The sequence below is a fragment of the Jaculus jaculus genome, chromosome 5, assembly GCF_020740685.1.
Source record: "Jaculus jaculus isolate mJacJac1 chromosome 5, mJacJac1.mat.Y.cur, whole genome shotgun sequence".
NCBI classification, from domain to species: Eukaryota; Metazoa; Chordata; class Mammalia; order Rodentia; family Dipodidae; genus Jaculus; species Jaculus jaculus.
In genome coordinates this window covers 2,497,079-2,524,004 of record NC_059106.1, presented here as the reverse complement: position 1 = coordinate 2,524,004, position 26,926 = coordinate 2,497,079, and the positions used below count along the sequence as shown (strand labels likewise).

General features: G+C 43.1%; 1 protein-coding gene and 1 non-coding gene across 7 annotated transcripts in view; both read right to left on the bottom strand.

Annotated features, from left to right (window-relative positions):
* Zranb3 (zinc finger RANBP2-type containing 3) overlaps window positions 1-26,926 on the bottom strand; it is a 221,985-nt gene that overhangs the window by 36,828 nt on the left and 158,231 nt on the right. For all 6 annotated transcript variants that reach the window (XM_045148632.1, XM_045148631.1, XM_045148633.1 and 3 more), the window contains 6 exons: window positions 20,944-21,346; window positions 17,546-17,713; window positions 14,651-14,742; window positions 10,622-10,723; window positions 8,984-9,126; window positions 547-657 (listed from right to left, as the gene is read on the bottom strand). In XM_045148632.1, coding sequence (XP_045004567.1) covers window positions 547-657; window positions 8,984-9,126; window positions 10,622-10,723; window positions 14,651-14,742; window positions 17,546-17,713; window positions 20,944-21,346 — 1,019 coding nt within the window. The remainder of the gene's footprint in view (window positions 1-546; window positions 658-8,983; window positions 9,127-10,621; window positions 10,724-14,650; window positions 14,743-17,545; window positions 17,714-20,943; window positions 21,347-26,926) is intronic.
* LOC123461231 lies at window positions 22,945-23,046 on the bottom strand. Its single transcript, XR_006637525.1, has one exon. It is a non-coding gene; the product is annotated as a U6 spliceosomal RNA (small nuclear RNA).

Sequence of the window (26,926 nt, the reverse complement as noted above, 5' to 3'; positions counted from 1 at the left end):
CACGGTCTCTCCCCGCACCCACTGGCTTACAGGGTCCAGGGACTCCGTGGCTGCAAGGCCAGAGAGCAGCAGATGGTGCCGCAGGAGTTGGAAATGAATGAAGGCTGCTGTCCCGCTTCCCCAGGTGAACTGAGTAGATCAAGTTAAGTGAGAAAGGAAGCATGGTAGGACATGTGCTCACTTGGTCACAATCAAAAGAAAAAGCACATTACTCAGCTATGGGCAAAAGTTGTGAAATGGGAAGTAACAACTTCTTTGTCTGTTTCCATGGTTACTAAAGTTCAAGAAGGAGCTCAGATCTGATCTCAGATTTGCTGCCTCTTGTACCCTGCCTAGGGCAGGACCCATGGGCTCCCAGTCTCCGGGTCTTCCATATGTCCTGTCTCTAAGATGAGGAGGTTCTGTGCCACACAGTGTTGCTACAGAAACGGAGAGCCACTGCCATGAAACCTCTGCATGATCTGATGGGCCATGGGGCTGTGGGGGGGGGGTTATCACATGGGCTACCACACACTTAAAGCAGTACTCCTGGTCCCAAATGCTTACTTCGCAGCAGGGTCCTGTGGCTGCGGCTCCCTTGTGATCAGGCGAACATGACCCCCGTCGTTCTTCACTTTCTCCATGGAGGCCGCAGCAACATCTTCTTTGGTTATGTATCTAAAACAATGACACTTCAGTAATTTTTCCATAGGAGAGTGAGTTCCTGTATTTCATATTCACACTGCTCCTTGCAAAGCAGTACGATCAAAAGCAGGACACAGCATTATTCATCATGGTAACACTGAAGGCTGTAGACGCCATGTTTGTTTTTAACGCTGGTGCCTGTGAGTGGAAAACACATCTCCTTGTTCAAAGTCACTGCTCAAGATTTACTTCTTGCCGGGCATGGTGGTGCACGCCTTTAATCCCAACACTTGAGAGGCAGAGGTAGGAAGATCGATGTGAGTTCAAGGCCAGCCTGGGACTACAGAGTGTCAGGTCAGCCTAAGCTGGAGTGAAATCTTAACCTCAACAACAAAAAGATTCACTTCTCTAGAAAATTCAAGTCACTTATGATTCTTTGGACTGATTTTCAAACTTTGGGGGAAGAAAAGAGTTGAGATGAGGGTAAGAAATGAGGGCTGGAGAGATAGGTTAACAGTTAAGTCATGTGCCTGCAAAGCCTAAGGACTCAGGTTCTATTCCCCGGGACCCACATAAGCCAGATGCCTAAAGTGGTGCATGCATCTGGAGTTCATTTGCAGTGGCTAGAGGTCCTGACATGCCTATTATCCCTATCATTCCTTTCTCTAATAAGTAAATTTAAAAGAAGATCAAAGCCGGGCGTGGTGGCACACGTAATCCCAGCACTTGGGAGGCAGAGGTAGGAGGATCACTGTGAGTTCGAGGCCACCCTGAGACTCCATAGTGAATTCCAGGTCAGCCTGGGCTAGAGTGAAACCCTACCTCGAAAAACCATAAAAAAAAAAAATAAACAAAACAATAAAAGAAGATCAAATGCATGTACAATGGACAGCATTGAGGAAACTGCCTGTTAGGCTGAACAGCCCAGGTGTGTAACCTCCCTCTTGCCCTTCTCGTCCTTCAGGTCCAAATCCCCTTATTCAGCTACAATACTGTAGGAGGGTTCCCTGTGAAGTGATTCTCTTCTTAGTTAACCAAGGTCAACCAGGGCTCCTATAATCTCAAGGTTGTTCCCATGGTATCAGCTATTCCAAGATTTATGGAATCTTGCGCTGAAACAAAGCACACTTGACGGGGGGTGAGGGGTTCAGCTCCGTTTCACATGGACTATTGATAACACAAATGGTTTAGGGATTTCAAATAAAGAGGAAAGCAATTCAATTAAAGGTGATGGGGGACTCTAAGTAGGTGAAATGCAACTACCCAATTAATTCCTTCTAATTAACAGGCCCCATTTCTCTGGCAGTTTACACCTATTGTAAGTTTTTAACAATTTGACTGAAAATGAATTTTTTTTTTTTTGGGGGGCTTTTCGAGGTAGGGTCTCACTCTGGTCCAGGCTGACCTGGAATTAACTCTGTAGTCTCAGGGTGGCCTTGAACTTATGGCGATCCTCCTACCTCTGCCTCCCAAGTGCTGCGATTAAAGGCGTGCACCATCACGCCCGGCAATTTCTTCATATTTTTGAGTATTTATTTAGTGCTTAAAAATAAAACTAAAGTTCAAGGAAAGTGGAATCCTGAAATTTTAAGTAAAATTTTATAAATTTGCTTTTTATGTTATTAAGATGGTTTTATTAACATAACAAATCCATTTCTTTCCATAAACCTTTTTTGTTAACCTTTGATTAGGTGATATATACATAGTTCCAGGCTAGAAAGGCAACAGCTTATATGGAAATTGAGTGTCTCTTCCTTTGCTCTTCCCCAGAAGCAATCTTTGTTGCCAGCATTTGACAATTATATGTCAAAGTTCTTTATTTTTTCTGTATATGGGCATGATATTTATTTTTGCCATAACACTGACCATTTCAAAGTTCAAAAATTAGTGCAATTTTTAGTATATGTAACCACCACTACTACTGAATTCCAAAACAACTTCATCCAATTCCTCATTTCCAAAAGAAACCCATCAGCACTCACTCTACATTAAAGCTTAGCCTTGGAAATTAATTCTCATGTTGCATACATTCTGCTATTGCTGAGCGAACACCACAGAGTTTTCTATAATAGTATACATAAGTGTTCCTTTATTCTTTTAAATTTTTAAAAATTGTTTAAAATTTTTTATTAAGGCCAGGCATGGTGGCACATGCCTTTAATCCCAGTACTCAGAGGCAGAGGTAAGAGGATCACTGTGAGTTTGAGGCCAACCTAGAACTATAAAATGAGCTCCAGGTCAGTTTGGGCTATAGTAAGACTGCTGTGAAAAAAAAATTACTTATCCACCCCCCTCCCCCCGTGTGAGAGAGAAAGTGTGTGTGTGTGTGTGTGCGCGCCATGGTGAATGTGTGAACTTTCAGGTCAGTCCTCTGCCTTTGACCTCATCTAAGGCAGGGTTTTCACTCTGGATCCTTGTTCTATTGCTGTTCTCTGCTGCATTCACTACGAAGCTCAGGGAAGCTCTCCACCTCCCGTCTCACCATTGGTGTCAGCATGCTGAGATCACAGAAGCCTGTCATTTACTTGGGGTTTGGGGATCGGATTTGGGCAGCAAGTGCTTTATCTACTGAGCTGTCATGTGTGTGCATGTTCATGTGTGTGTGGATACACAAGTTCAGTTTTTGTTTTATTTTTTGGTTTTTCGAGGTAGTATCTCACTCTAGTGCAGGCTGACCTTGAATTCACTATGTAGTCTCAGGGTGGGCTCGAACTCCTGGCGATCCTCCTACCTCTGCCTCCCGAGTGCAGGGATTAAAGGTGTGCGTCACCACACCCATCTGGGTACACAAATTTATATAGGCATACATACTTGTGTGTGCACGTATGTGAAGAGAGCAGAGGACATCAAGTTGTTGTTCCTCAGGAATGCCATCCACATTTTTTGAGACAGAGTCTCTCAGTGGACTAAAGAGCTCATCAACTGATGAACTAGGCCAGTCTGACAGCCAGTGAGCCCCAGGTATCTATATCCACCTTCCCAATGCTGGAATTACAAGCATGTGCCTTTCCTGGTGTTTATACATGGGCCCTGGGGACTGAACTCAGGTCCTCACAGGTGTAAAGTGAGCACTTTACTGAGTGAGTTATCCAGGTATTCAACTTTATGTATAAACCACATAAATATATCTTTATTTGTCTTTCCCCGTCTTGTTCTAGCCCAGACTGACCTGGAATTCACTATGTAGTCTCAGGGTGGCCTTGAACTCACAGCAATCCTCATACCTCCACCTCCCAAGTGCTGGGACTAAAGGAATATGCCACCATGCCCAGCACACATAATATACACCAAACCAGTCTATGATTAAATGACCATCAGGTTTATTTGTTATCACAAACAACATATTTATATTAATTATACATTTAAAAATATTTTTTATTTATTTGTAAGCAGAGATAGAAAGAGAGAATGAATACACCAGGGCCTCTAGCCACTGCAAATAAACTCCAGATACATGTGCCACTTTGTACATCCAGCTTTATCAAACCTGGGTCATTAGGCTTTGCAAGCAAGCACCTTTACTGCTGAGCCATCTCACAGCTATCCTCCTACCTCTGCCTCCTGAGAGCAGGGATTAAAAGTGTGCACCACCACACGTGGCACATATATATATATATATATATATATATATTGCTTTTTTTGAGGTAGAGTCTCACTCTAGCGCAGGCTGGCCTGGAATTCACTATGTAGTCTCAGGGTGGCCTCAAACTCACAGTGATCCTCCTACCTCTGTTTCCCAAGTGCTGTGATTAAAAGCGTACACCACTATGCCCAGCTCTGGCTAATTTTTTTTAAATTTTTTTTGTTCATTTTTTATTTATTTATTTGAGAGCAACAGACATAGAGAGAAAGACAGATAGAGGGAGAGAGAGAGAATGGGCGCGCCAGGGCTTCCAGCCACTGCAAACGAACTCCAGATCCGTGCGCCCCTTATGCATCTGGCTAACGTGGGACCTAGGGAACCGAGCCTCGAACTGGGGTCCTTAGGCTTCACAGGCAAGCGCTTAACCGCTAAGCCATCTCTCCAGCCCTCTGGCTAATATTTTTATATATTAAGTATACATATATAATGAAACCATAAAACCTCAGAAATAGAATTCTGGGTTAAAAGTCTTGGGTACTTTAGGAAGGTGTAGATATTGATAGTTTTCTTCTGAGGCTGCAGCAGTAACAATAAATGAACATGTTTCCTCACAATTTCACTAGCACAACTGAAACCAAACCTCTGCCCACTAGACAGAGCAAGGCATACCTGGACTCTCAGCCCTTGGGAAACAGGCAGGAAAATGGAGGAGTCTGTGGCCAGGGCTTCCTAGCAAGACCTTGTCACAAACAATGAAACAAATAAATCAATTCTTTGCTAATAGTGATACCTATCTCTTTATAACTTTACTTTTTTAGTTTTATTAATATATTTGAGAGGGAGAAAGAGAGAATAGGTGTACCAGGGACCCTAGTCACAAAAAATGAACTCCAGAGCATGCACCACCTTGTGTATCTGGCTTACATGGGTACTGGGGAATTGAATATGGGGCCTTAGGCTTCACAGGCAAGTGCCTTAACTGCTAAGCCATCTCTCCAGCCCATGTGTATAACTTTTAATTTGCATTTATCCTATAAGTACATAGGCACAAATCTGTTTATGTGTTTTCATTTCTCCTTGTGTGTTTTTTTGGTGTGTGTGCCCATGCATGTACCTCATGCGTACATGTGGACATCAGAGGAGGATGTTGGGTATCCTCTATTTATCTGCCTTCTCTCCTTGAGACAGAGCTCTAGGGATACATCTGTCTCCACCCCTCAATGCTGGACTCACAGGTGTGCATTGCTATGCCAACTTTCTTATGTGGAGCTAGGGACCAAGCTCTGATTCTCATGCTTCCTTAGTAAAAGCTCTTTTCTGCTGGGCCCACTCCACACCCCACCTGTGCATCTTTCTTAAAGCAAAACATAAGTTAGTTCACCATAAGTTCTTTTTGAGTTCTTGAACTTGTCATTTTAGTTCCTAACTTCTCTGACACTTCACTTCCTCAGTTGTTTCCTTCCCTGGACAAAAGCACTTTGCTCAGGAATTTCTGAGGATTGTGAGGGCAATGGGATATGAAGCCTTGCTAAAGGTATTATTCAATAGGTAAAGCTTAGAAACTTAATACAGGAATTTAAAAATGCTGAGAAATTAGTCACAGATTTAGGAACTAAAATAACCTCTTGCTTTCAAATAAGCATAAGTTTTTGGAAACCACAAGAAACAGATCAATCAACCTCAAGAAAGGAAGTCAACAACTTCTGAAACCTGGTTTCAAGTTGCCAATATTAAATTTTCCATGAAGCCTGATGAGGAAGTTCATCTAAGTATACAACTCCTAAAAGGGCTCTGGTGATCTCAGCGTGGGCAAACAGGGAACAAAGAACATTATCTACTAACTATTTCTGGGATAAAGACAAGAAGAGCTGGGCGGGGTGGCGCATACCTTTAATCCCAGCACTGGGCAGGCAGCAGTAGGAGGATTGCCATGAGTTCGAGGCCACCCTGACACTACATTGTGAATTCCAGGTCAGCCTGGGCTAGAGTGAGACCCTACCTCAGAAAAACAAAAATATAGCCAGGCATGGTGGTACACGCCTTTAATCCCAGCATTTGGGAGGCAGAGGGAGGAGGATCGCTGTAAGTTCAAGGCCACCCTGAGACTACAGAGTTAATTCCAGGTCAGCCTGGACCAGAGTGAGACCCTACCTCGAAAAACCAAAAGAACAAAAAAAGAAAAGAAAAGAAAAGAAAAGAAAAGAAAAGAAAAGAAAAGAAAAGAAAAGAAAAGAAAAGAAAAGAAAAACAAAAACAAAAAACAAGGCAGGAGTAGAGGAGAAATGTGTACACTGGGAAGTGGCCCACACTGAAGGACACACTTTGGGCTATGGACAGCTGCCCTGTTGAGGTGCGGATCTAAACACTACCTCGGGCCTTCCTCTAAGAAATGGAGCTCACTCAGAGAACAGCGCAATGACTGGTGGTCTTGGCTTCCATCCACATCTAAGAATGTGCTATTTGGAAGCTCCTTGTGAGAGGTCAGCTTAAATGAGGCTTGAGAATGGTAGAATCACCATGGATTATCTCATTGGAAATCTAGCCACCAATTTTAGAGAAATCTCCAGATTTAGTACCCTTATTATGTGTGTTGTGTTTTGAATGTGAAATGTCCCTTACAGGCTCATGTGTTTGAATATTCTGTCTCCAGCTGGTTGTACTGTTTGGAAAGGTTCTGGAACCTTTACAAGGTATAACTTTGCTGGAGGACGTGAGTCAACTGGGACAGACCTTAGGTGTTATATATAGGCTAGCCTTACTTCCTGTTCTTCCTCTGCATCTTGTCTGCTGCTGTGAAGATGTGATGAGCTGATGCCCACTCCTATCACTATTCCTTTACACCATGAAGCTTCTTCTCCAAACTGTAAGCCAAAGGTGGAAGGAGAGGACAAACAACCCCCTCAAAGGTTGTCCTTAGACCTCATACATACACATGCACATAACACACATACACACACACACACACAGCTACACTGAAAACAAACCTTTTAGCTGGTTTGTGGGAAGAATGTGTTAGAGTTTGGGATCTGAGGTGAGAGAAGCCTCACAGTGCTATAAAGCATAGCTCAATGGGCCATTCTGGTGGGAGTTTAAAGGCCAGAATGCTGACAGAAACACAGAAAGTAGATCCAAACTCACGAGGTTTCAGGGGAAACACTCTTTTGGGAACTGGACTGGAAGGAATTTGTGTGATATTTTGGCAAAGAATCTGGCTGCATCCTGCCCGTGTCCTGAGGACTTGAGTGAGGCTGCGTTTAAAACTAATGAACTCAAGCCGGGCGTGGTGGCGCACGCCTTTAATCCCAGCACTTGGGAGGCAGAGGTAGGAGGATTGCTGTGAGTTCAAGGCCACCCTGAGACTCCATAGTGAATTCCAGGTCAGCCTGGGCTAGAGTGAGACCCTACCTCAAAAAACAAAACAAAAAATAAATAAATAAAACTAATGAACTAATGTGTTTGAGCAAATTACAAGGCAGAATAACATTGAGTCATTCCATGGTATCATGTCTGATAACATTCAGAGCTACAGTGAAAGAGAGCAAAATGCAGAGCAGAAAGATATGAAACGCATTTAGTTTGGCAAGAAAAGAACTGTGAGAAAGTCTAAAGTTCCAGACACTACAGGTGACAAAGTAGCCATATCTGTTAAGAGATAATCCCCATTAAAGAGAAGGTAGAGCTGGGCCTGGTGTGCATGCCTTTAACCCCAGCCCTTGGGGAAGATGAGTTAGGAGGATCACTGTATCTGTTAGGAGATAATCTCCATTAAAGAGAAGGTAGAGCTGGGCTACAAAGTGAGTTCCAGGTCAGCCTGGCTTAGAGTGCTCTGTACTAGGACATAGTGTCCCAAGGGAAGAATCTCACCCATGTCAGGCTCTAGCTTGTAAGAATGGAAATTCTTTCAAATGGAGAAAGCTTGAAGGGCAAATGCTGAAGGAGTTCCCTGCTCCCCAGGGTCAGCACAGAGAATGCCACAATGGTAGTCCAAGGCCAGACCTCCTCCTGAGCTGGTAGCAGAACTTGGCAGCATCATACATATGGTACCAGTTTTACAGGCATGGAAGATGCAAGATTGAGGTCACATCTTGTTCCATGGTTTCAGAGAGCTGATGAGCCAGGTAATATGAGGTAGGGTTGGAATCCTTGCAAGGAGACCTGGAGAGACTACTATGTAAAGCTGTGAGGCTAAGGCTTAAGCCACAGTGGAGAGCCCAGGAAGCTGGAGATGCCAGAGCCTGGGGACATTCACCAGGGAAAGCCGTGGGCTCAGAGTAGAGCCGGTCTGTGAGAGAGGCTATGTAAACTATAGGCAGCAGAACTGGAGGGATGGAGCTACTCAAGCCTTTTGGAACCCAGATGATTTCTATCTGGTCCTATCTGGTCATCTTTTTACTGTCTAGATTGATTTTATTTTCCTGGTTCTCTAGTTTCTGTTGTTCCCAGTCCAGCTCCATCATGGCTAAGTTCAGGGCAGGAGCTGAGACAGGGGCCTGATTTGCTAAGATCCTCTTCACATTTCATTAGTGGTTCCATAAGCTACCTCAGATCTGTGGTTATAGCCATGACAAGTAATGGTTTAAAAAAAAAAAAAAAAAGACAAAGAGCTAGGCATGGCAGCACATACCTTTAATCCTAGCACTTGGGAGGCACAGGTGGGTGGATCATCATAAGCTTGAGGCTACTCTGAGACTACATAGTGAATTCCAGGTCAGCCTGGACTACAGCAAGACCATACCTCAAAAACCAATAAAATAAAATAAAGACAAAGACACCTACCTTTTAGTGTTACTTTGCTTGGCTTGTTGTTTTGTGATCTCTTCCAAAGCAAGGATTGGGCTACAGAAGAGCTGCCCACTTTTCCTGATCATCCTTTGCTTCATGGCAGTTAGGCTACTCCATTCTCGAACAAACCTCAAAATCTGCAGAACAGGAAACAGGACAGAGTTAACAGCTGGGGGCTGGAGAGATGGTTTAGTGGTTAAGCACTTGCCTTGTGAAGCCTAAGGACCCTGGTTTGAGGCTCTATTCCCCAGGATCCATGTAAGCCAGATGCACAAGGTGGCGCATGCATCTGCAGTTCATCTGCAGTGGCTGGAGGCCCTGGTGCTCCCGTTCTCTCTCTATACCTGCCTCTTTGTCTCTCTGTCTGTTGCTCTCAAATAAACAAATAAAAATAAAATTTTAAAAAGAGTTAACTGCTGACCAGGTATCTTTTACTGAAGTCCAGGCTGCTTACCACAACAGTAAGTAGATATTTTGCTATTTCCTTCCATTTGGGTTTTCAAGTTCCACAATTTAAGATTTTCTTTAGTTTTCATATTTTTATTTATTTATTTTTTTTATTTGACAGAGAAAGAGGGGGAGAGAGAGAGAGAAAATGGGCATGCCAGGGCCTCCAGCCAATGCAAATGAACTCCAGACACCTGCGCCCCCTTGTGTATCTGGCTAACGTGGATCCTAGGAAATTGAACCTGGGTCCTTTGGCTTTACAGGCAAATGCCTTAACTGCCAAGCCATCCTTCCAGCCCAGTTTTCATATTTTTGTTATAAACTATAATCTATGGCTAGTTCTAAAAAGTATCTTTTTTAAATCCCAAGATGTTCTAAAAAGACACATTTCAGCACAGTAGTGTATGCCCTTAACACACAGGGACTACACAGGGTAGAAGCCTGACCCCAGCAGCAATAGAGGAAAACCTAGTTTTGGAGAAACAGAGCTCTCAGAGTGACAGTGCAACATCTGACAGTCATTCTGCATCTGAAGTCTCGCTTGTGACAGGAAAGATGGCAATGACCTTGGATCATAGTAGGGTCAGTCATGCTCCCTCCCACACTCCTTCCCTCTGTTCTTCTCTTTGTACCTGAAGTCAGAATTAACTGATGCCAAAGAAAATTTCTATTTTTCCTTTAAGACAGATGCAAAAGACTCCTGGGCTATGCTTCATTTCTTTCTTTCTTTTTTTATTTTTATTTTTTGGCTTTTCGAGGTAGGGTCTCACTCTAGCCCAGGCTGACTTGGAATTCATTATGCAGTCTTAGGGTGGCCTCAAACTCATGGTGATCCTCCTACCTCTGCCTCCCAAGTGCTGGGATTAAAGGTGTGTGCCACTACACTCAGCAATAAATTTAAAAAACAAAAACAAAACAAAACAAAAAATAGGCTGGAGAGATGCAATGATGTGAGGATGAGTCTATCCATAGAAACAGAAGCTCTAGGTGTGATCCTTCACCAAGGAAACAGATTTCACGTTTATTCTTAGCACAGTGTCATTAATAGACATTGCCTGGGGTGATAGAAATGCAGTCACAGCAATGTGATCCTTCAATAGGCCACAGAGCAGTGATCACGAAAATTATTAAAACAATTTTATTTCAAACAAATACAACTATGTTACTTAAAATTATTATTCTTACCAGTGAGCGATTTTGTTTTAGTTGAAAGCTTGCTGGTAAATCTTCCCAAAGGTCTAATTTTATATCCAAAGGAATGAAATTGCAGCATATTGGTTTTCCATCCTGATTATAGATGAGGAAGACATGATTAATCCATGTTTGCCTATAGGCAATAGTAACTACTTTTAAAAGAAAATCACTATCTTGTGGTGAAGTATCTCTCCTAAAATAATTGGGAAGCTGGAGGCATGGAGGTGCATGCCTTTAATCCCAGCACTTGGGAGGCAGAGGTAGGAGGATCACTGTGAGTTCGAGGCCACCCTGAGAGACTACATAGTGAATTCCAGGTCAGCCTGGGCCAGAGTGAGACCCTACCTTGAAAAAAAAAAAAAAAAAAGATAACTGGGATGGCACGTTACAAAGAAGGGTTTACCCAATATGGCTCCCCAAAGGACTGGAAGGCAAGGCATTAGAGATCACTCCCCTTTGCTCTGTAGGCCTGTTCTGCCCACATCTAGCCCATGCCCTCTGCCATCAGCCTGGGATGCTATGCTCACTGCCCTTTCAGACTCCTCTAATCTAAGCAAGTCTGCACAGATCTTCCCTAAATGGGTGGATACACTCCTCCATTGCTATAGGCCCAGGGAAGGTAGACAGTAACCCTAGGAAATTACTTAACAAATGTGCTCCACTGAAGCCAAGCTGCAATGCTGGCTCACGGGGGGAGTGCCACTGTCCCCGCCTGTAAAGAAAGCAGAACTGCACGTGCAGGTGCCATCTATTGAACACAAGGAACAGCCTTTTCTTTTAATTTTTTTTTTGAATTTAAAAACTGTTTATATATTTGAGAGAGAGTGAGGGGAAGATAGAGACTGAAAGAATGGGTGCGCCAGGGCCCTCGAGCCACTGCAAATGAACTCCAGATGAATGCACCTTGTATATATGGCTTTATGTGGGTACTGGGGTTGAACTCAGGTCTTTAGGCTTTACAGGCAAGTGCCTTAACTGCTAAGCCATATTTATAGCACAATTCCTTCCTTTTTAATGGGAGGAATTGTGTCTTATATAAGAATCTATTATATCAGTAGATGAATTCTAATTCTAATTCTCTTAGAAAGAAATGTTATAGCTCCCATGATCACAGTGGAAGAAAACCATAAAAGAATTTACATACTAGTTAAAATTTACATATGAAATTGCAGTAGGTAATTAGGTTATTCTAAAGTTTAGCTTTTAAATTCTAAACTCTGCACTTGGGATTCTGGCTGAAATGAACAGTTCCTTTCTTAGGGAGGGGTCTCACTCTAGCTCAGGCTGACCTGGAATTCACTACATAGTCTCAGCCTGGCTTTGAACTCACAGTGATCCTCCTATCTGTGCCTCCCAAGCACTGAGATTAAAGGTGCACACTACCATGCCTGGCTAAATTTTTTTTTTTTTTTCCGAGGTAGGGTCTCACTCTGGCTCAGGCTGACCTGGAATTCACTATGTAGTCTCAGGGTGGCCTCGAACTCTCGGTGATCCTCCTACCTCTGCCTCCCAAGTGCTGGGATTAAAGGCGTGCACCACCATGCCTGGTAAATATTATATTTCTAATATATTATTTTTATTTTTTATTTGACAGGCAAAGAAGAAGAGGGAGAGGGGGAGAGAGAGAGAGAGAGAGAGAATGGGCGGACCAGGGCCGTCAGCCACTGCAAACAAACTCCAGACGCATGCATCCCCTTGTGCATCTGGCTAACGTGGGTCCTGGGGAATCGAACCTGGGTCCTTTGGCTTTGCAAGCAAATGCCTTAACTGCTAAGCCATACCTCCAGCCCTACATATTATTTTTAATGCATGTGTGTGGTTGCATATGTATGCATGCATGTGCAGCCAGAGGACAACCTCAATGTTCCTTAGAAACAATGTCCTTTTTTTGGTTTATTTTGAAATAAGGCCTCTCATTGGCCTGGACCTTACTAACTAGGCTAGACTGGCTAGCTACTGAACCCCAAGGGATCCACCTGTCTCCACCTTACCAATGTGGCGATTACGGGTGCACACTACCACATCAGCACCATAAATTCTGGGGGGGGGGGGTATGTACGAATACATGTAGAAGTCAGAGGACAACCTCTGCTGCTGGCCCTCATCTTCCTCATTAGAGGAAGGGCATCCGGTTCACAGCTGTGTTCACCAAGCTAAGTGGCCCACAAGCTTCTCAGATTCTCCTGTCTATGTCTTCTTCCTCACCATAGACACACTGGGGTCACAGTCACTACAGTGTCCACATTGTCTTCTTCCTCACCATAGACACACTGGGGTCACAGTCACTACAGTGTCCACATTGTCTTCTTCCTCACCATAGACACACTGGGGTCACAGTCACTACAGTGTCCACATTGTCTTCTTCCTCACCATAGACACACTGGGGTCACAGTCACTACAGTGTCCACATTGTCTTCTTCCTCACCATAGACACACTGGGGTCACAGTCACTACAGTGTCCAGATTTACATGGGCTTAGGGTATCCAAGCTCAGGTACTCACAGTAACATGGCAAGTCATTCTTTCAGCTGGGCATGGTGGCATACACCTTCAATCCCAGCACTTGGGAGGCATAGGTAGGAGGATTGCTGTGAGTTCAAGGCCACCCTAAGACTACAGAGTGAATTCCAGGTCAGCATGGGATAGAGTGAGACTCTACCTTGAAAAACAAACAAACAAGAAAGTCATTCTTTTAATAGATTGAACTATGAGTTTAAAAAAATTATAAATAGGGCTGGAGAGATGGCTTAGCAGTTAGGCGCTTGCCTGTGAAGCCTAAGGATCCCAGTTCGAGGCTCGGTTCCCCAGGTCCCATGTTAACCAGATGCACAAGGGGGCACACGCGTCTGGAGTTTGTCTGCAGTGGCTGGAGACCCTGGCACGTCCATTCTCCCTCTCTCTCTGCCTCTTTCTCTGTCTGTTGCTCTCAAATAAATAAATAAAAATAAACGAAAAAAATTTTAAAAAATTATAAATATAGGCCAGGCACAGTGACACATACCTCTAATTCCAGCACTTGGAAGGCAAAGTAAGAGAATTTCTGTGAGTTTGACGGAATGAGTTCTAGGTCAGCCTGGGTTAGAGTGAGACCCTCCCTTGAAAAAAACTAAAAAACTAAAAAATAAGCCTGATATGGTGGTACATTCCCTTAATCCCAGCACTCAGGAGGTAGAGGTAGAAGGATCACCGTGATTCAAGGCCACCTTGAGACTACATAGTGAATTCCAGGTCAGCCTAGGCTAGAGTGAGACCCTACCTTGAAAAACCAAAAAAGAAAAAACACCTCAAATCTAAATTATAAATATACTTTATTATAATTAAAAATTTTAGGGATGGACAGATGGCTTAAAGGTTGCCTACAAAGCCTAATAACCTGAGTTTGATTCCCCAGGACCCACATAAAGCCAGATGCACAAAGTGGTGCATGCATCTGGAGTTGGTTTGCAGTGACTAGAGGCCCTGGAGCACCCATTCTCTGTCTGTCTCTCTTCACCCTCCCTCTCCCTGCTTGAAAATAAGTAAAATAATCACAAATGTTAGAAATTTGAAATTGTTAAAAAAAGAGAAGTATTTAAAACATCTGCCAATTTTTCCTTAAATAATTGTCAGTTTAATGAGAATGTTATTTTACCTCTCATTGTCCTTAGATGTAATTGAATAATTAGCTTTAAGGAGGAAAAACCTAGATGCCTACCGTAGTGCTAAATATCTATATTAAAAAATGAAAAGATGGGCTGGAGAGATGGCTTAGCGGTTAAGCGCTTGCCTGTGAAGCCTAAGGACCCCGGTTCGAGGCTTGGTTCCCCAGGTCCCATGTTAGCCAGATGCACAAGGGGGCGCACGCGTCTGGAGTTGGTTTGCAGAGGCTGGAAGCCCTGGTGTGCCCATTCTCTCTTTCTTCCTTTATCTGTCTTCCTCTCTGTGTCTGTTGCTCTCAAATGAATAAATAAATAAAAATTAAAAAAAAATAAAAAGAAGCCTTTCTTGTATTTCAAGCCATAGAATCTGTGTGATTCTTACCTTAGTATAGAGGTGAATACGGTCAGTATTCTTACTAGCACAGAACATCAGGGTCTTGTACACTGGCAGAGTGTCTGAATTCTCCAATGGCTCTAATAGAGAAGACAGAAGAGAGTCAGAAGGCTTGTCTTGCTCCATCTAGCTTAATCACATGCACGTAGAATGATGAATCAGCTGGGTGTGGCGACATACACCTTTCGCTCCAGCACTTGGGAGGCAGAGGCTGAGTTCACGGCCAGCCTAGGGCTAGAGAGGGAGGTCTAGGTCAGCCTGGGCTAGAATGAGAGTGAGACCCTACCTTGAAAAACGAAAACGAAAACAGAAAAACAAAACAAAACAAAAAAATCAGCGGGGGGCTAGGAAGTGGCTTATTCCTATACCTCTAAGTTAAAAACAATGGACTACTGGGAAATAGGAAGGAGCTGGAAAGAGCATTGGAGTGGGCAAGAGAAGGCAGGGTGAGAGGGCAGACATGGTTAAGGCACACTATGCATATGTAGAAATGTCATAGTGAAACCGTTAATCTGTACCATGCCCAGTAGAAATTCTTTTTTTTTTTTTTTTTTGTTTTTTTGTTTTTTTGTTTTTTCAAGGTAGGGTCTCACTCTGGTCCAGGCCAGTAGAAATTCTTAAACGAACTTTTCATTTTAAGGTTATGAATATGACTCTAAACCTCATTAGGGTTTAACAGAAGCTAACTCAGAAGAACCTCGGCAGTCTCATCTGACAGTTTTCAGTTGGTTTTAACAGAACATCAATTTGTAGGTTATACTATCGTCACTAAGTAAAAAAGAAAATAACCCAAAGTATTTAGTGTTCTGTGGCCGGCCCGTAAAAGCTAGTGAAGTACGACTGCAGGCTGGTGCCTGAGAACCATCAAAGCCATAAAGCGTATATACAGCTTGAAATTATGTCCCTTAAAAATAATTTGCCGGGTGTGGTGGCACCTGCTTTAATCCCAGCACTTGGGAGGCACAGGTAGAAGATTACCATGAGTTCGAGGCCACCCTGAGATTACATAGTGAATTCCAGGTCAGCCCGAGCTAGACTGAGACCCTACCTCAGAGAAACAAAAATCAAAAACAAAACAAAACAAAAATTTCTTGTGCTGGGCATGGTGGTGCCTGCTTTAATCCCAGTACTTGGGAGTCTGAGGTAGAAGGACTGTCATAAATTTGAGGCCAGCCTGGAGCTACAGAGTGAGTGCCAGGTCAGCCTGGGCTGGAGTGAGACCAAAACCTCAAACAAACAAACAAAATTCTTGGGAGGCTGGAGCGATAGCTTAGCAGTTAAAAAGAGTTTGCAAAGCCTGATGGCCCAAGGTTCAATTTCTCAGTACCCACATAAAGCTAGAAGTACATTGTGGCACAAGCATCTGGAATTTATTTGCATGGACAAGACATCCTGGATGCTCATTCTCTCACTCTCTATGCTTACAAATATATATATAAAAATATATATATAAATAATATATATAAAATAACTTATTGGACTGGAGAGATGGCTCCATGGATAAGTGCTTACTGTGCAAGTATGAGAAACCAAGCTCAGACCCTCAGTACACATGGAAATGATGGGTGGGTGTGAGGCCTGCCTGTACTCAAGAGGTTAAGATAGGAGGTCCCAGGATAAGCTGGCTAGCTAGAATAGCCGAAATGGTGAGCTCTGAGTTCAAGTGAGAGACCTGGCCTCAGTACATAAAGTACTAAGAGCAATGGAGGAAGACACTCCTCTATGTAAACAAGCACACATGTACCCACACACATATGAACATACATAAGTATGTACATACATGCATATGCATACCACACATACCAAAAATTTATTTTAAAAAATCTCTTAACAATATGCCAATTGAGTGACTGTAGAAGGATTCACTGTAGAGGATGGATGATTTGTTAAGAAGATGCTAATATTCTGTCAATCTTACTGCTTTGTCCTAAATCAGTATTTAAAATCAAAGCATCTCATACTCTGGTTTCTCTTCAGATCGAATAAATCTTTCGCCTTTTACTAAAAAAAAAAAAAAAAAAAAAAAAAAATCAAAGCATCTCCTCCATGCCTAGGGCAGCCCAGGTAGCAGGTTACTACTTCTGCTCCCATATAGTATCTTAGGAACATGCTGCTTCCCACTTTCTGGTACTCCAGGATGTCATTGGTACTTTTACTATAAAAGGAAATAAAGATATCTGGGACAAAGGTACCAATCACAAATCTAGTAATCGTATTAGGTGTTAAGGTACATGGTTATTATATATTTTAGAGACAGGGAGACTCACATAGCTCAGGCTGGCTTTGAACTCAGTATCTAGCTAAGGATAACCTTGAACTCCTGATCTTCTTGCTTCTGTCTCCTGAGTGCTGGGATTACAGGCATGTGCTTCCATGTCTGGTTTGTGTGGTTCTGGGGATGGAATCCCAGGCTTTGTGCATGCTAAGCAAACTCTCTACCAAATGAACTATATTCAGAGACCCCCATTTAATTTAATTCCTTTTAATTCTTAAAAAAGCATGTTTTATATATGTGTTTGTGTGTGTTGGCTTTATGTGAATGCTGGGAAATTGAACTTGGACTATCAGGCTTATAAGCAAGTACCTTTATTCATTGTACCATCCATCCGACCCCTCTTTTATTTTTGTTTAATTCTTTTTTTTCTTTTCTTTTTTGAAATATGGTCTCATAGACCAGGCTAGCCCCAAAGTTGCTATATAGCCAGGGAGGACCATGAACTCCTGATCCTCCTGCCTTCACCTTCTGAATGCTAGGATTACAGGTATGTGCCACCACACCTGGTCCATGTGGTGCTGGAGACAGAATCCAGGAAGGCAGGCAGGCTAGGCAAGCACTCTGCCTACACGGCTACTATTTGAATACTAGAAACAGAAACAACTTGCCGCTCCCCACTTGGGGCATGAGTCCTTCCTGTTCAGCCTCAGAACTTTCTTCTTTGCTCTCAGCCAGCTGGTCAGGTTCTGACTGTTCAGGGACTTGTTTTTCACAGCCATCGTTTGGAGAATCATCTTTCTTGTTGTTGTCTTTAATCTGGGTATAGCTGAGCTTGTCTATTTAGAGAATTATTAAAATCAAATAATTGAAACAACAAGCATAATTTAACCCACTATAGCTAAGTGTCACAAAAAAAAAAAGAAACAAAATTAAAGGCTGAGCGTAGTGGCACATGCCTTTAATCCCAGTACTTGGGAGGCAGAGGTAGGAGGATCGTCATGAGCTTGAGGCCACCCTGAGACTACAGAGTGAATTCTAGGTCAGCCTGGGCTAGAGTGAGACCCTACCTAGAAAAAAGAAAAAGAAACAAAATTATTGATTTTTCTTCAGTCTAATAAAGCATATACCAGCATGTACCAGGGGCTGGAGAAATGGCTTAGCAGTTAAGGTGCTTGCCTGCAAAGCCAAAGGGCCACAGTTCAATTCTCCAGGACCCACGTAAGCCAGATGCTCAAGGTAGTGCATGCAACTGGAGTTTGCAGCAGCTGGAAGCCCTGGCGTGCCCATTCTCTCTCTTTCTCAAATAAATAATAAAAATAAAATATGTACCAAAATTTACTACTATTTGTCCTGCTTCCTGAAGATTCTCTTCTAAGTTGTAGAGACAGACAATGACCCAAGTAGATAAATAAAAAAGTGACAGGTAGAGAAAGTCAAACTGGGTTTTAATGAGTAACAGAATTGGGGCAGAGAGGGCTCTAAGAATGTTATATACAGCAAAAGTGTCAGAGCCAAGTTCTCAGAGACCCATCCAAGCTCAGAGTTGTTCATGAGCCTATAAACCTGGCCCAGGGCTTATATTCTTGAATACTTGAATATTCTTGAAACTGGAAATGAAGAGACATTTAGGAAGAGGGATAATAATGATCCGAGGTTTTTGTTTCATGGTTTTTTCCCCTTGTGAGGCAGGGTCTCCTATATCTGAGGGTGGCCTCGAGCTACACAAATATGAGGGCCTGAGTTCCATGCCCAGCCCCCATGTGAAAATCGCATAGTTATGCATGCCTGTGACCCCAGCACTGAGGGGACAAAGACAGGAAAAGACTCACTGGTCTGTCAGTGTGACAGAAATAAATGGCAGCTCAGGTTCAGTAAAGAGACTCTATCTCAAGGAAATAAGGTGGAAGAATCAAAGAGGAGGGTGGGCACCACATGTTCTCCTCTGCCCTCTGCATGTATGTGCATGTGGCAGAAACATTTGCACACAAATGCATATATCATACATTAAAAACTTATTTAGTATTAATTCTGACTTTCTACATGTTTGAGTGGGGGTACAAACAAATCAAAATTGTAGATCATTGTGTTCCACTGTAGTACAAATAATTATGGAACAATTATTTGAGTAACTCAAGTGATTATAACAATGAAATACACCACTGCTACTTGAAATCCTTATTTTTCTCTAAGCAGACTGCTTTATGCTTAAAAGAGTAGTTTTTACTAAATCATAGGTTTAGGAATTTTTACTGTTGCTCTTTGCATCACAAAGGAAAAATGGGAACTATAATACACATAATAAACTATGCTTTTTTCTAAGATCGTTACTTATATACTAATGTGAACTGACATTATTTTCTAGTCACAAAATACATTATTTTTATTGCCTATACTAGTTGAAAATTACATGGGGTCATGCTGTGACTGAGATTTTACATGGAATAAGCTTGTGGTTCCAATTTAGTTCACAGACAACAGGTGTCACATGGCAATTATAAGCACCCAGATGGCAGACTTGTCAGCTTTGATGTAGGAGCACTCAGAAGGATGAGAAGAAAGACTCAGCACCCAACTACATTTTCTATGGCAGAGAGGAGAGGAAGGCAGGAAGAAAGAACTGCAGCATTAAAGTTGGTGTCTTTGCTGGGTCCTTGTCACTGCCAATACCAGGAAGAATTTATGCACAGCCAAAAATCAGATCTAAACAACTGTTCCCATTGATAAAATACAATGACTGTTTCTAGTTTCTGAAGTCAACGTGGTGACTTGCATTGGCATAAAAATGCTAATGCTCTCTAAAAGTAAAAACAAAAAGAATATTAGGGCTGGAGAGGTGGCTTAGCGATTAAGGCACTTCCCTTTGAAGCCTAAAGACCCATGTTCAACTCCAGGTCCCACATAAGCCAAACGCACAAAGTGCATAAAATCTAAATTTACGGTAACATGCTTTAGAAAGCAATAAACTCATTAAAAACAAATACAAAATTGGTTCTTTATTATTATTAATATGATTATTTTTGTTTGTTTCTTTTTTTTCCAAAGTAGGGTCTCAATGTAACCCAGACTGACTTGAAACTCACTCTATAGTCCCAGGCTAGCCTCAAACTCATAGTGATCCTCCTACCTCTTCCTTATGAGTGTTGTGATTAAAGGCATGTATCACCACACCCAGCAAATTAGTTCTTTTTTTTTTTTTTTTTTTTTTTTTTTTGAGCTAGGGTCTCACTCTAGCCCAGGCTGACCTAGAATTCGCTATGGAGTCTCAGGGTGGCCTCAAACTCACAGAGATCCTCCTACTTCTGCTTCCCGAGTGTTGGGATTAAAGGCGTGCGCCACCACACCCAGCTCGCAAATTGGTTCTTAAAGAAAACCTATGGGAAGAGATTTTATGACTTGACAAGCACAAAATATGGAACAAGGTATACTAAGTACACCAAGGAGTCGTGCTGGATTATTTCACTATTTAAATATAAAACCCACCTACAATGGCCAAGCATGGTGGCATGTGCCTTTAATCCCAGCACTTGGGAGGCAGAGATAGGAGGATTGCTGTGAGTTCAAGGCTACCCTGTGGGAGGAAAGCTAGGAAGATTGCTGGGAGTTCAAAGCCACTCTGTAACCACACAGTGAATTCCAGGTCAGCCTGGTTAGAGTGAGACCTTACCTTGAAAAACCAAAAACAAAAATACAACCCACCTACAATTTCCTTAGAGCAAGATTATCTACAGAGGGAAGAAAATGGCAGGTCTGTGACAGAAAGTTTGCTGCCATAGCAACAGAGCTTCCACTCCTGCTCACACCCACTGAACTCACACCCTGCTGACAATGATCAGAAATGTCCATTTGTCCAAAATCAATGCCTGATCCCAGACATTTGGGAAGATACATTCTTGACAGAACAGGATCTGGTCACATTCTACATGGGACAGACTCACAGTTCTCCTGATCTGAAGTTCTCACCACATTTTAAAAGCTGCAGTTCATCACTACCCCTTGGTAGCAAAGGTATCAAGACACCACTACTGGTCCCCTCACCTTCCTCCGAGGTCACCTCTGTTGTACTCACCATTCCTGCCCTGAGGATTCTCACACATTTCACAGTAAGGAAGCCGGGGGTCATTGAAGAAGGTGCAGAACTCACACTGCCAGCCCTGCCCAGGAGGAGTGTGAGTGGCTGAGGGGAACCTGGCCTCAGGGACACATTCCATGAGTGCAGCTTTGGCCTGCTGGGACAGTTTCTCCTTCAGAGGAGTGCTGTTATTGGTGGGGAGTAACTTCATCCTCTTAGCTTCCATTTCGAAGCCATTTTCATCAGTGCTGTCTGCTGCAGTTGTTCTTCTAGGGTCTGATGCTATCACAGCCTTTTTCTCTTTGAATATCTTTGATTCATCACAAGGTGTCTCCAACTGTCTCTTTTTAGGTTTTGGCGAAAAGAATGATCGAATATCATGTTGCTTTTCTTTTTCAAACTAGAAAACGCAAACCATTATCAAATACATAATCAACTGTTCTTCTTAAATCTAGGAGTTTAACAAAACATTTTCACTAACCAAATACTACATATGCACATACATACATATATAAATGTGCATGTATATATTTTTTTCATGCCACCTTTGTGAGGTAGGTATTATTACATAACAATAGATGAGGAAGTTGAAATTAAAAAAATTATTATTTATTTTGTGAGAAAGTGAGAGAGAAACTGAAAGAGTAAGAGAGAGAATTGGCACACCATGACCTCTAGCCACTGCAATCAAACTCCAGATGCTTGTGCCACCTTGTGTGTGAGTATGACTTTGTACACATGAGTCACCTTGTGCATCTGGCTTACCTGGGTTCTGGAGAGTCAAACCTTAGGCTTTGCAGGCAGGCACCTTAACCGATAAGCCCTCTCCCACCCCCAGAAATGGAAACTTTTCAGAGAGGCTAGGGAATTTGCCTGGGGAAATTATATAGTAGAAATATATATATATGCTTTTTTAAAAAAAATTATTTTCATGTATTTATTTATTTGACAGAGAAAGAGGGAGAGAGAAAGAGAGAGAGAATGGATGTGCCAGGGCCTCCAGCCACTGCAAATGAACTCCAGACACGTGCGCCCCTTTGTGCATCTGGCTAACGTGGGTCCTGGGGAATCGAACCAGGGTCCTTTGGCTTTACAGGCGAACACCATAACTGCTAAGACATCCCTCCATCCCTCTATATGCTTTTTAAATTATCTGCCCTAGTTCTTCATTAATCAAAGGAAATAATTGGACATTTAAACATTTCACTTCAATCAAGGCCTAGGACAAATTACAAACAGTGTCAATGATATCACCACTGACATTAAAACGTTACTTTGATAAGGAAATACATTTCAAATAGCATTAAATAAAAATAAAATAAAATTTCATGACTCACAGTCAAACTTCTGTTCAGCACTCAGGTTTTTTTTTGTTTTTTTTTAGTTTGAACATTTATTATCTTTAGCTCTTAGAATTTCTATTGTACTTTTTTCCCCCCCTAGGTAGGGTCTCACTTTCGCCCAGGCTGCCCTGGAATTCACTCTGTAGTCTCAGGGTGGCCTCGAACTCATGGTGATCCTCCTACCTCTGCCTCCATGTGCTGGGAGGGAAGGCGTGGCTGCCCCGCCCGGCACGTCTATGTTTACTTAGAGCATTCCCCGGCTCTCCAGCCTCTCTTAATGACCACCATGGAAGGTGGCTCGATCACATTCTATCAGCTTACTTAGCCATTCCAGAGTTTAGCTCTATCAGTTATCTATATTGTTGCTTATTCTTCCTTTACATAGGAAGCAGCAGGAGACCAGGGAGGAGGTGCTTGGCTTCCAGTCTCCATATTGCAGGCTCAGGGCTCGGCTGGTCACTAGGCTGCACAGTGGGTGCCACTTTCAGCCAGAAGAATTCATCTTTCAGTTCCAGGAAGCACTCCTGTGTTACTTTGCTTCCTGTCTTCTCCTTCTTCCTTCTGGAGGACTTCCTCACTGCCTCTCTTCCCTTTCTTACTGAGTTACTAATTTCTGGTATTAACGTTTTATAATTTCTATGTGAGCATGCTCCTGTTTGTTGCTTTTACCTTTTCTGCTTCTCCTGTCACACTTGTGCAGGGGCCATGCTAATCTCTGTATCGTTCCAGTTTTAGTGTCTGCGCTGCCGAAGCAAGCCCCCTTTTCTGAATATAATAACTTCTTTTACTTCTCTGTGATGCTTTCTGGAATGGTGAATCTGAATTTTCAGCTGGATGGGACTTGAAATCACGAAGGAAACACATCTCTTAGCATGCCTGTGAGAGCATTTTTAGATTGAGCTAATTGGAGTGGGAAGGCCCGCCACAACTCAGGGTGGCGCCCCCCACAGTGGGGCTGGGGTCCTGACTAGATAAAAGAAGACGAGCCAGCGCCAGCACGCACCCCTCTCTGGTTCCTGACTGAGCAGCACCGCCACCCGCTGCCCATGCTCCTTCCCTGAGACGGTGGCTGTGCCCCAAACTGCGAGCCAAATAAAGACTTCCTCTAACGTTGCCTTTGTCAATGTTTTGTTGTGGCAACGAGGAAAGAAACCACTATTCTTTTTTTTTTTTAATTTTTTGCTTTATGTTTATTTATTTCAACGTGACAGACAGAGAAAGAAGCAGAGAGAGAGAGAGGGAGAGAGAGAGAGAATGGACGCGCCAGGGCTTCCAGCCTCTGCAGACGAACTCCAGACGCGTGCGCCCCCTTGTGCATCTGGCTAACGTGGGTCCTGGGGAATCGAGCCTCGAACCGGGGCCCTTAGGCTTCACAGGCAAGCGCTTAACCACTAAGCCATCTCTCCAGCCCCAAACCACCATTCTTTTGTTCTGTTTTGTGCGGTTCCCCTGCTCCCATAGTGTGGATAGGAGAGTGCCACACTGAGCCACTCAGGTAATAGCGGATCGTGACTTCATGATTTAACAGCCAGAAAAGGAGGATGTGTGGAAATCACTTTAATACTTTCTCAAACTAAAGTATACATTAAGAATATAACATTTAGGGCTGGAGAGATGGCTTAGTGGTTAAGCGCTTGCCTGTGAAGCCTAAGAACCCTGGTTCGAGGCTCGGTTCCCCAGGTCCCACGTTAGCCAGATGCACAAGGGGGCGCACGCGTCTGGAGTTCGTTTGCAGAGGCTGGAAGCCCTGGCGCGCCCATTCTCTCTCTCTCCCTCTATCTGTCTTTCTCTCTGTGTCTGTCGCTCTCAAATAAATAAATAAAAATTAAAAAAAAAAAAGAATATAACATTTAGAGCCAGGCATGGTGGCACATGCCTTTAATCCCAGCATTCAGGAGGCAGAGGTAGGAGGATCTCCATGAGTTCAAGGCCACCCTGAGACTACACAGTGAATTTCAGGTCAGCCTGGACTAGAGTGAGATCCTACCTCAAAAAACAAAACAAAACTATACATATATAGTTTTATATGTATGTGTTTGCGTATATATGTATATACGCAAACACATACATATAAAATATTCAGGGCTGGAGAGATGGCTTAGTAGTTCAGGCATTTGCCCATGAAGCTTAAGGACCCAGGTTTGATTCCCCAGTGCCCACATAAGCCAGATGCTCATGGTGGCACATGAATCTGGAGTTCATATACAGTGACTGGAGGCCTGGTGCACCCATTCTCTCTGTCTCTCTATCTCAAATAACTAAAAATAAAATATTTTTTAAAAATGAAAAAAGAATATAATATTCAGGGCTGGAGAGATGGCTTAGTGGTTAAGGTATTTGCCTGCAAAGCCTAAGGACCCCAGTTTGATTTCTCAGTGCCCACGTAAACCAGATGCACAAGATAGTGCATGTACCTGGAATTCACCTGCAGTGCCTGGAGGTCCTGGTATGCCAATTCTCTCTCTCTCTCTCTCTCTGCCTCTTTCCCTCTCTCTCTCTCAAATAAATAAGTAAAATAAAAACTTTTCTTAAAAGAATATACTACTCAGAGGATAGGAGAGATGATGGCTCAGTGGTTAAGGTGTTTGCCTGCAAAGACTAATGGCCCAGGTTCAATTCCCTAGTACCCATGTGACACCAGATGCACAAAGCGGCACATGCATCTGGAGTTCCTTTGTGGTGGCTAAAGCCCTAGTGCACCCATTTTCCCTCTTTCTGTCTCTCTGTTTGCAAATAAATAAAGAATTTTAAAAAATACTCAGGGTTGGAGAGATGGTTCAGTGGTTAAGGTGCTTGCCTGCAAAGCCTAATGCCCTGGGTTCAATTCCCCAGTACCCGCATAAAGCCAGATGCACAAAGTGGCACATGCATCTGGAGTTTGTTTGGAAGCGCTGGTGTGCCCATTCCCTCTGTCTCTTCTGTCTGTCTCTCTTCTATCTCTCTGTATTTATAATAAATTAAAAAAAGAATATAATATTCACAAGCATGGTACTATGAGTGAGGGCTCTAGCTATTTTATTTATTTATTTGCAAACAGAGAGACAGACACAGAGAGAGAGAGAGAGACAAAGAGAGAGAATGGGCACACCAGGGCCTCCAGCTTCTGTAAAACTCCAGATGTATGTGCCACTTTGTGCATCTGGCTTTATGTGGGTATGAAGAATTGAACCTGGGCTGTTAGGCTTTGCAAGCAAGCACCTTAACTGCTGAGCCATCTCTCCAGCTCTCTAGCTAATTCTATGATGGTTAAGTTGGGCAGTGATGAATGTTGCTACAGAGAGTGAATATTACCTTAGTGTCCTGGGTCCAGGGATACTAGAAGCTAAAAAGCATAGGAGACTTCCTTTTAGGTAATTAGTTACACCTTGATCCAATCATCAGTTTAGCTGAGAAAGACAGGAAGAGAGAGAGAGGAAAGGAGGGAGGGAAGGTGGGAGGGAGAATGGGTGTGCCAGGGAAACCACTGCAAATGAACTCTAAATACATGTGCCACTTTGTGCATTTAGCTTTACATGGGTATTGGAGAAATCAAACCTGCGCCTTCTGGCTTTGTAAGACAGTGCCTTCAACCGCTGAGCCATCTCTCCAGCCCCCTATTTTATTTTTTTCGAGGTAGGGTCTCAGTATAGCTTAGGCTGAACTGGAATTCACTATGTAGTCTCAGTGTGGCCTCAAACTCATGGCAATCCTCCTACCTCTGCCTCCCAGAGTGCTGGGATTAAAGGCGTGTGTCACCATGCCTGACCCCCTAACTATTTTTAAAGGAAACAAATACATGAACTTTCTTAATACTTGATGCAAATCTTTATGGTTCTTTCAAAGAATGTTTTAAAACTTTTCCGAGGAGATGGCTCAGTGGATAAAGCCCTGGCTGCTCAAGCCTGAGTCCCTGAGTTTGATCCCCAAACCCAAATAAAAGGCTGGAAACAATGATGGGCTTTGCAATTCCTGCACCACATGGTGAGATCAGAGGCAGAGACAGGAGAATTTCCTATGCGCTCGCAGCAAACACAGCCGAGAACAACAGAAGACTGAGAGCTAAAGAAGGAAACCCTGCCTCACATGAGGACTGACCAGATTATCTTCTGACTTCCACAAGAGCTGTGGCATGTGCATGGCCATGCACACGCGTGCGCATACAAACACACACACACCCTCATGAATCTATGGACATCTGAACGCAGTAACTCCTGTGCAGACACAAGGCAGGCCACTCCATCTTATCTGCCCAGCTCTGTAACAGGACTCTAAATCACGTGTCAGAGAGCAAATGGCATGGGAGTGTCCACAGTCAAAAGAAAGACTCTGTGGTGAGGCGGACAGAGAAGAGCACATGCCTTTCCTCATGCTAGGAAATGACTTCACTGCAGAGAACACAGATGCCATGCAGGCCATCTCAAACACAGCACACTCTCCTTGATGTTTTCAGAGGAGACACAGTGCCATGACTCCTTAGAGAGATTCCAGCAAGCAGGTGTTTGGGAAGTGGCTGGTTCATAAAAGAAGAAAGCAGCTTTCTACAAGATACTGACTTATAGACAGTTATACGAAATATATCCATAATGTCTATAGGATGCTACCAGAGCCAAGTTTGCTCATACACCTGTTAATCCCAACACTGGGAGATGGAGGCAGGA